At 40.3% G+C, this 10697-nt stretch overlaps 1 protein-coding gene across 2 annotated transcripts in view; it reads right to left on the bottom strand.

Moving 5' to 3' along the window:
- LOC109542917 (limbic system-associated membrane protein) overlaps window positions 1-10697 on the bottom strand; it is a 61170-nt gene that overhangs the window by 6316 nt on the left and 44157 nt on the right. For both annotated transcript variants that reach the window (XM_048665929.1, XM_048665930.1), the window contains exon 6: window positions 6419-6516. In XM_048665929.1, the coding sequence (XP_048521886.1) occupies window positions 6419-6516 (98 nt within the window). The remainder of the gene's footprint in view (window positions 1-6418; window positions 6517-10697) is intronic.

Below are 10697 nucleotides of genomic sequence, written 5' to 3'. Positions count from 1 at the left end.
GCTCATTTGTACATCATTCTGGACAGAAATAAATGGCCTTTTTAGAAAGTGAACCATGGATGGGAAAATGTTGGCAGTTTTCTCAAAAAATGCTTTAACTTTAATAGGAAATTTCTGGGAGCAGCTTCGATTGATTGATTGATTAATGCACTACAGATTGATCGAATTATTGAACATTTTAATGAAACCATCTGCCACCCTGTACCTCTGAAACGATCATTTTTGCTGATAGTTGAAGATCGCCCTGTAAAACAGAGACATTCAAAGAAACGTTCGATCCAAACTAGGGAAAACGAAAACAATGCCATCGTTTTAACTGAAAATGACGAAATCAAACCCATTGGATTCGTAAGTTTGAAATTTAAATTTCAATTACGGAACAAAACGGACCCAATTAAATAAACTATTCCATAAATGCTAAATTGCTTCAGAATTTCTATGCAGATTTCGATGAAAGCTTGATTGGTTTTTGTGCAACTCGCCACTTACATTCCGAATTATAATGTGTTTTTCGAATTAAACTTTCACGTGCTGTCGGAACGGAACGTGGAGTTTATTAACGAAACGAGAATGTTAATTCGGAAGTTCGCTTCGACTCCTGTCGATCTGCGATGATATTGTTTAAAGGAAATTGTCGGCTTCACAATTTTCCTTTAATTTGGCTGTTATCAAAGGAAAACAGAGCATAGAAGCATTGTCAGTCAGAAACCAGAGTAATTGATCAAATTAAGCAATTTCTAACCGAAAAACTTGTTGAAAGGTTAACAGGTTTTGCGCCACTTTGCTTAATCGCGCCATTGCCGATTATTTCGGAGCTAAGATTTCTAGCATGTTTTTCAATGAGTCCGATTATATTCCTCGCGTACCCGTGCTGAAAATTATTTAAATTTTAAGACATTTTGAAAAAATTTTTATTTTTCCAAAAAATCGACTCCCACACGAGTCCGATGCATTCTTCGCGTCCGTGCGCTGAAAATGATGTAAAATTTAAGACATTTTGAGAAAATTTTATTTTTTTCAAAAAATCGACCCCTACCCTTGGAAAAATTTAGACCAAAAATTAAAATTTCACATGCGTGTTTTTTGAGCTCAATCGCTTCCTTTCGACGTAAAAGGTCACAAATGTGCATTTATAAAGTGTTTGGGTCAATAATAGGGAAGAAATCGCCGATTAAGGATCGTGAACGCTCAAAAACGATTAAAATGTGCCGAAAATGTCTATTTTTTCATATCTGAAACTTCTAGCATGTTTTTCAGTGAGTCCGATGCATTCCTCGCGTCAGTGCGCTGAAAATTATTTGAAATTTAAGACATTTCGAGAACATTTTCATTTTTTCAAAAAATCAAGCATCACCCTTGAAAAAATTTCGTCCAAAAATCAGAATTTCACATGCGTGTTTTTTGAGCCCAATCGATTCCTTTCGACGTAAGAAGGAATGAAGCCAGTGAAAAAAAATTATCTTCATTCCCGCTCGTTCTCTTTGGGCTTTTCCCTGCCGAAAGCTTGAACTCTAGAGTATCGGGTTGCACAAAAATGCTGTTCGTATCCGGTTTAATGAGCTTAATTCAGCTAGATAAAATTGGAAAAACGTTGTTACTCGAGCTTTGACGCTTTGGTTTATCACTAAAAACAGTTCCACCAAAATGAAATGTGAATCAGCAATTTATTTTTTTTCAAAGACGAAACAAAAGTAAACTGGCATTGGGCTTGGTTTAGCGGGTAGAATAAAAGCAAAAGCGTCAGGTACAGATTTTTTTATATTTTAACTAATGCCTGTCATATCAGAGCTGAAGTGAAACGTTTTGTAGCCCGGAAAGTAATTATAACTTTCCGGGGTAAAAAATATATACACAAAGTGCATGGACATAGAGATGATAATAATGGCCATAACAGTGGCGAGGATGTTCGTTTTTCATTAGACCCCGGTGAAATAAAATCTCCCATTTAGGCGGCGCACAATTCATTTATATTAATAATTGTGTGTTTCGTGTGAAATTTATTTTAGAATCACGGAATTCATTTCCGTTTGCGATCGGAACGATAAATATCAAATACTTTGACGAAGCCCGTAAATTGGGTAGCGGGCCAGATAATTGGATATTTTTCATTTCTGCTCTAGCTATAAATTCAAAGTCATTGGAATTTTGCTGAAAAATCATTCCGACGTCGCTGAATGAACCGCGCTGAATATTGAATATCTTAGTTTACTTCCCCCCTTAACGAAGTCATAAAAGAAATTCGGTTCGGAATTTAAAACGAGATTAAGTTCGCAATTTGCGCTTATTGCGAATTCGGGCTCGCCTTGTACAAGAATGGGAGATTGTCGATGTAATTAGTCGTTTTCATATTGAAATTCAGCCCGAAAAATGCGCCCCGATAACAAAGGAATTTTCATCATGCATGATTGGCAATCCGCCACACCTCGTTGAGACAAGAACTTCCCATTTCGGTGTGCAACATTTCCAGCCAAAAGCCATTTTTTATCTTTCGTCTATACAACCTGGACATCCGCCGGTAATTTATGAATAATTCGGCCTCTGTTTTTGAATAAAGCAAATATATTGGGTAATTGATGATCGGTTACATTTTCTGTTCTGGCTCACACAAAAACTAATTAGCTTTGATGTTGGCCCTCGGGGCAGCTCGGTTGACGTGATGTATCTGAAAAAAATGCCTGCTTTTCAGTGGTTTCCAGTCAGCAATGTGGCCTTTGATGCATTGCTGCATTTATAAATCCCAGCATAATCGATGAAGACAGTTGATTGGAAACGTTCGAGCGGGCCTTTGCAAATTATCCAATCGTTGCTAACGAAAAATCCACCCTCCGTTCGGTAAACTAATATTTTCCCGAAGCTTCCGAGCAACTCTATTCCGCTCGACCGTGAAAACAAAGAAGAATTATACATATGAGTAATCAAGTGGAGGAATTCGCCCGTTTCTGTTTTATTTAGCACGAAATCCAATTAACCTTCCATCTCGATTTAGCCGGAGATCCCGGAATTCTCTTCGACCATTATGCATGTGGGTTCCACTTTATCCCCGACCTGTTTTAGCTACTGTGAGCGGCAGCTTTTCGCATTCGAATCCAACCGGATTTTGATTTCCTGAGAGTCGGCATTTAGCATCCAAACGCAAATTAGTCGGGCCACGACAATAAAGTCTTCTAATATTGACCACATGGTTAAACTGATCATACATTAGTCATTAACCCGGACATTTGAAGCCCTAAATCCGCGAGCTAAGCGAAAAACCGGTTCGCCTCTTTTCCTTCTAACCTGTTTGATTTTCACAGAGAAAAATGATTTGTTAGTGTTAGAACATTGCTCGAATAATAAATCTTGCAGATTAACTTCGCTGGCCTCGAGTGCGCGCTGAACTTTCTTTGGATTTAAAAATTTGATCGAGTGTACTTAAAAAATTCGGGCGGATAATGGAATTCGTTGAGAATGGGGCCTGATTGACACTGTGTTGAGTTGCGCTTTTGAGTTGATGCCGCTCCGTGAGTGGGCGAGTTAAAACTCATCGCGCCTCACCTCGAGTTGCGCTTGTGGTGGAGTAATTCGGGAAATCAAAACTTTGAAAGGATATTTTACATTAGTTGCAAGTTGAGCAACAGTTTGATTTTGAATTGATTTCTTCGCGGCTTCTTGTCTAGTCAATATTTTTGGAAAACCGAAATTGATCCCTTTACTAATTTTGAACAATCACTTTCTACAAAAATGTCAACAGTAAACTAACTGAAATCGAACTTCTAAGTAAAGCATGAATCAGCGAAAGCGCAAAGCCGCAAATTACTACATAATAATGTTTAGTCTATAGTTGGGAGTCTTTTTTTCTCGAAAAAGTACCGACAGTGGACGAAATCGGTCGATAATCGCATTCTTAGATGAGAAATATAGAATCGTTGTGGCCCTTATGGCAAGTGCGGTAGTTTCAGGTCACTAGAAAGTGGGGATTTATGAGTAGAAAATGGAGGATAGAGCGCCAGCTGGCAGAAAGCAGAAGTTTCATGGATACTTTGCACTTCTTTCTCTTTGATTTGCTGATTTCAAATAAGTTTGGCTTTGGACAGATTTCCAAAATTAACTTCTTTCGGAGTTAATGTTTAAACTTTGGGAATATTTTGGGCTACTTTGAATTTTTTGTTTCAAACTCATCTAAAGCACCGCTTCCGATATGGCAATGTGGGTCTCGAAAGGCCGCTTAACTCGCAGTTATGGCGCAAACTTCAGCAGTTACATTCGAGCTTGAACTAGAACCAGAACTGATCATATTCACTTAAGCAAAAATTTTCGTTTTTCAAAAAATCGAAAACCCTTGGAAAAATGTCGGTCAAAAATCAAAATTTCACATGCGTGTTTTCTGGGCTCAATCGCTTCCTTTCGACGTAAGAAGATCATAAATATGCATTTATAAAGTGTTTGAGTCAACAATAAGGAAGAAATCGTTGGTTAAAGATCGCGAACGCTCAAAAAACGCTTAAAATGTGCCAACAATGTTTATTTTTTCGGATTTGAAACATCTAGCATGTTTTTCAATGAGTTCGATACATTTCTGGCGCCCATGAGCTGAAAATGATGCAACATTTAAGGCATTTTGAGAAAATTTTAATTTTTGCAAAAAATCGACCTCCACCCTTGGAAAAATTTCGGTCAAAAATCAAAATTTCACATGCGTGTTTTTTGAGCTCAATCRMTTCCTTTCGACGTAAGAAGRTCATAAATATGCATTTATAAAGTGTTTGGGTCAATAATAAGGAAGAAGTCGTCGGCTAAAGATCGCGAACGCTCAAAAAACGCTTAAAATGTGCCAAAAATGTTTATTTTTTCGGATGTGAAACATCTAGCATGTTTTACAATGAGTTCGATGCATTCCTGGCGTCCATGAGCTGAAAATGATGCAACATTTAAGGCTTTTTGAGAAAATTTTAATTTTTGCAAAAAATTCACCTCTACCCTTGGAAAAATTTCGGTCAAAAATCAAAATTTTACATGCGTGTTTTTTGAGCTCAATCGATTCCTTTCGACGTAAGAAGATCATAAACATGCATTTTTAAAGCGTTTGGATACAATAAGGGAGAAATCGTCGGTTAAAGATCGTGAACGCTCCAAAAACGCTTAAAATGTGCCGAAAATGTCTATTTTTTCAGATCTGAAACTTCTAGCATGTTTTACAATAGCATTGCTCGCGTCCGGGAGCTGAAAATGATGTAAAATTTAAGATGTTTTGAGAAAATTTTTATTTTTTCAAAAAATCGACCACCCTTGGAAAAACTTCGGTCAAAAATCTAAATTTCACATGCGTGTTTTTTCAGCTCAATCGATTCCTTTCGACGTAAGACGATCACAAATATGCATTTATGAAGCGTTTGCATCAATAATAAGGAAGAAATCGTCAAAAAAAAACGCTTAAAATGTGCCGAAAATGACAGGGGACGAAATCGGTCGATAATCGCATTCTTAGATGAGAAATATAGAATGATTGTGGACCTTATGACAAATGCAGTAGTTGCAGGTCACTAGAAAGTGTGGATTTATGGGTAGAAAATAGAGGATAGGGCGCCAGCTTGCAGAACGTTCATGGATACTTTGAACTTCTTTCTCTTTGCTTTGCTGAGTTTGGCTTTGGATAAGTTTGGCTTTGGACAGGTTTCCAAAATTAACTTTTTTCGGAGTTAATTTTTAAACTTTGGGAATATTTTGCTCATGATTTAAGCTCAGCTAAAACATCGCTTCAGATATGGAAATCTGGGTTTCGAAAAGCCGCTTAACTCGTAACTTCAGCAGTTACATTCGAGCTTGAACTTGAACTAGAACCGATCATATTCACTTAAGCAAAAATCCTTCATGGTCTTGGACCAAAAGTGTAATTAATTAAGTCCACGCTTCAGTAGAGAACTTATGGAATTTGGAATGAAAAACGAGGTGTTTATTCGTGATTAAGCTGATCAACTTTCTGCTGTACTGAATACACACTTATGAAGTGATTCCGTATGAAGAGCAGCCCACACCGCACTTTGCTCGCACATTTTTCTAGTTATTCTAACGGATTTGCACGTTAACTCGCTGTTAATTCCCAGGGACAATGTTTTGCTGCTGGAAACAATTTTATTTTAAAAAGTGCTTCCGTAGCGTATGCAACAAAGAATGTCAGCTTTAAAAGCGACGACGTGCATCAAGTCGGAATAAAAAGCCCAACGTGTAGCAAAGTCATACATATTAAACTACATCCGGATTATTTTCGTAGCGCTGATTAATCCGGTAGAACTCACGCATTTTACCGAGTTTGTTTGTATGCCTAATACGATTTGGGCACGTGATTATTTTTTGACGAACGGGCGGAAAACATTCGGAGCGAAGGACCATTTTAACAGGACCAGGAGGATTAATCTAATTACTGTGTAGATGAAAAGCTTACCTCGGGTTGATTTTCGCCATGCACGATGCAAACTAGTTGAGCTTCCATCCCCTCGCCCGAATACACCAAAGGCCTTTCCACGGTGATTTCCGGCGGATCTGGAACAGAAATATACAGTTACGTGCATCTACCGGCATATTTAACGGCCGCATGCTCGAACAAATCAGGCCTTCTCGTGTGAAGTGTCCGGAATAATTTTCGTTGAGTGATTTACGAGAGTGTGGGACATGAAAATGACTCAAACATGGAAAAGTATGAGTCGAATGTGTGAAATTACTGAGGCGGGCTTTTGTGCATGTTACTCCGGGAATTAACTAGATCCAGTTGATTTGCCACTTTTTTTTAATCCCCCTATCGGGGATTTGGAGGTTGATGTTCAACAGTTTCATTGAATTTGACTTTGCAATGCCGATACGGAACCCCAACTGCTGAAGCAGGCATTTCCCTCCCTGAGATACTGTGCGCAATTTATGGGCCCTTATTTGGCAAATACCGGGTCATAAATTTGATAAAGTCATAAATTTCCCTGGGCAAGCGGGAAAAGAAGGAAAAACTGATGCATATGCAGTTAAAAATACAAATCCTTTGCTGAAATTAACAGCGCTTTGTTACGGGTAAATCTGGCCGATGTTGGCTGCTTTTTAATCAACTAAATCTACTGCCCGGTTGTTTTTTCCATACTAAGGCGATAATTGTGGAATTTATTGCTTGTTTGCCTCGATTAATGTTTCACTGTTTCCATCCGTGCTCACTCTATTTAAACCCGGAACTTTCCTTTAGGTTTTCTCTAGACAATACGGGAGGAGAATAAAAGAAAACCGTCGTTGACAGGACATTTTATAGGCGAATAAAACTGCCATAACCGTCTATCCCGAAATGTTCTTAACGCCCTTTTTGATGCCTTTATGGATCATCCAGAATTCATTCGTTAGTGATGCTGGTGATTTATCCGGCCACTGAACGTGTTAATGCGGAAAGTTTTCGTGTTTTTCCATTTAGAGGGCTGCAATCAGCGTCCAATTTTCTTCGCAGCTCCATCGATCCCGGACGCATTAATCGAATACGTCAAAATTTCGCAAACAGATAGATACCCCGTTTGTCTATCTATGTAATTGTAGATATGAACAAACAGGCTTAAAATATTGCACGAGGAGTCTGGCGCTGACATTCAATTACACATCATGATGAAAGCGCGCCCCCATTTTAGCATGGAAAGGTTCACCTGAAAGCATGGCACATCAAGCGAATCCTTTAATGCTTAGTTGGTGTTCTGTTTTCATGTTGTCGTCGTTTTTAGACTAAATTCGCTATGCGATTGTTTGTTTTCTTGCTGTCTAACTAACAGCGAATAGTGGCTTTGTTGCCTCGGATGTTCCTGAAGAAATGCCGTTTTAGTCCACTGCATTCACATGTTCGGTAAAATCTGGTTAATCGCAATAATTTCCAATACGTCGTCAAAAATTGCCTCCTCCGGCAGGCAAAATTCCCGAGAATCTCAATACTTAGTCAACCGGGCTTCCAATACCGAAACCCGATTTACTAACTAAAAACCCGTCACGAAGTGTAATCAAAAACATTCCAGACCAAAAAAAAAATTAAAAGCTTTTCAGGTGAGTCGCCCAGTAATGGCTTTTATCAACCCACAGAATTGCCTGTTGGCGGTTTTATTTTATCCATCTGCTTTGGAGGAGGAGGAGGCAGGCAAAGGAAATTCTTTCTGGTTTGTTTTCGGCTCGAAATGGGATTCTCTCGCCAAGAATTTTGCCTGATTGATGTCGTATTCTCTGCCCGGACAGCCGTTTTAAATTGAAAATGTTGTTGAGAGCAGCGAACTGACTTCTTGCACAACTTTTACATCAACCTACATCGAGAGCATCGGCATGCAAAGTAAATCGGGAAGTGTTTAGTGTAAAGCGGTGCCGAGCCCTTCGGGCATCACACTGGCTGAGGTGTGAAACCGTCTGTTTTCCACTCAGTTTCGTCTTCTTAATCAATCTTCAGCAGTATCGTGCACAACTTTAACATTAAACTCCATCGAGAACAGCTGAATGCACAGTAAGCGGAGAAAAGTGTTTGTTGTGAAGTTGTGCCGAGCCCTTCGGGCACGACACTGGATGGGGCGTCAAAACACGTGTTTTCGAATCAATTTTGCCTTTATGAATCTCAAGCAGTGTCGTGCCTGAAGGGCTCTGCACAACTTTTACATGAAAGTGCATCGAGAGCAGCTGAATGCAAAGTAAATCGAGAAAAGTGTTTCTTGTAAAGTTGTGCCGAGATCTTCGAGCACGACACTGGTTGAGGGGTAAAAACCTGCGTTTTCGACTCAATTTCGCCTTGATGAATCTCAAGCAGTGTCGTGCCCGAAGGGCTCTGCACAACGTTTACATCAAAGTGTATCGAGAGCAGCTGAATGCAAAGTAAACCGAGAAAAGTGTTTCTTGTGAAGTTGTGCCGAGCCCTTCGGGCACGACACTGGATGAGTCGTAAAAACCTGCGCTTTAGACTCAATTTCGTCTTGATTAATCTCAACCACTGTCGTGCCCGAAGAGCTCGGAACAACTTTTACATCAAAGTGCATCGAGAGAAGCTGATTGCAAAGTAAATCGAGAAAAGTGTTTCTTGTGAAGTTGTGCCGAGATCTTCGAGCACGACACTGGTTGAGGGGTAAAAACCTGCGTTTTCGACTCAATTTCGTCTTCATTAATCTCAACCAGTGCCGTGCCCGAAGAGCTCGGAACAACTTTTACATCAAAATGCATCGAGAGAAGCTGAATGCAAAGTAAACCGAGAAAAATGTTCTTGTAAAGTTGTGCCAAGATCTTCGAGCACGACACTGGTTGAGGGGTAAAAACCTGCGTTTTCGACTCAATTTCGCCTTGATGAATTTCAAGGAGTGTCGTGCCCGAAGGGCTCTGCACAACGTTTACAGCAAAGTGTATCGAGAGCAGCTGAATGCAAAGTAAACCGAGAAAAGTGTTTCTTGTGAAGTTGTGCCGAGTCATTCGGGCACGACACTGGTTGAGGCGCAAAAACCTGCATTTCGACTCAATTTAGCTTTGATTAATCTCAAGCAGTGTCGTGCCAGAAGGGTTCGGCATAACTTTTACATCAAAGTGCATCGAGAGCAGCTGAATGCAAAGTAAACCGAGAAAAGTGTTTCTTGTGAAGTCGTGCCGAGCCCTTCGGGCACGACACTGCTGAGGCGTAAAAACCTGCGTTTTCGACTCAATTTCGCCTTGATGAATCTCAAACAGTGTCGTGCCCGAAGGGCTCTGCACAACTTTTACATCAAAGTGTATCGAGAGCAGCTGAATGCAAAGTAAACCGAGAAAAGTGTTTCTTGTGAAGTTGTGCCGAGCCCTTCGGGCACGACACTGGATGAGTCGTAAAAACCTGCGCTTTAGACTCAATTTCGTCTTGATTAATCTCAACCACTGTCGTGCCCGAAGAGCTCGGAACAACTTTTACATCAAAGTGCATCGAGAGAAGCTGATTGCAAAGTAAATCGAGAAAAGTGTTTCTTGTGAAGTTGTGCCGAGATCTTCGAGCACGACACTGGTTGAGGGGTAAAAACCTGCGTTTTCGACTCAATTTCGTCTTCATTAATCTCAACCAGTGCCGTGCCCGAAGAGCTCGGAACAACTTTTACATCAAAATGCATCGAGAGAAGCTGAATGCAAAGTAAACCGAGAAAAATGTTCTTGTAAAGTTGTGCCAAGATCTTCGAGCACGACACTGGTTGAGGGGTAAAAACCTGCGTTTTCGACTCAATTTCGCCTTGATGAATTTCAAGGAGTGTCGTGCCCGAAGGGCTCTGCACAACGTTTACAGCAAAGTGTATCGAGAGCAGCTGAATGCAAAGTAAACCGAGAAAAGTGTTTCTTGTGAAGTTGTGCCGAGTCATTCGGGCACGACACTGGTTGAGGCGCAAAAACCTGCATTTCGACTCAATTTAGCTTTGATTAATCTCAAGCAGTGTCGTGCCAGAAGGGTTCGGCATAACTTTTACATCAAAGTGCATCGAGAGCAGCTGAATGCAAAGTAAACCGAGAAAAGTGTTTCTTGTGAAGTCGTGCCGAGCCCTTCGGGCACGACACTGCTGAGGCGTAAAAACCTGCGTTTTCGACTCAATTTCGCCTTGATGAATCTCAAACAGTGTCGTGCCCGAAGGGCTCTGCACAACTTTTACATCAAAGTGTATCGAGAGCAGCTGAATGCAAAGTAAACCGAGAAAAGTGTTTCTTGTGAAGTTGTGCCGAGCCCTTCGGGCACGACACTG

The sequence above is a fragment of the Dendroctonus ponderosae genome, unplaced genomic scaffold, assembly GCF_020466585.1.
Source record: "Dendroctonus ponderosae isolate FM_Combo_2020 unplaced genomic scaffold, Dpon_F_20191213v2 Dpon_F_20191213_4, whole genome shotgun sequence".
Taxonomy (NCBI): Eukaryota; Metazoa; Arthropoda; class Insecta; order Coleoptera; family Curculionidae; genus Dendroctonus; species Dendroctonus ponderosae.
This window is presented reverse-complemented; position numbering and strand designations above follow the sequence as displayed.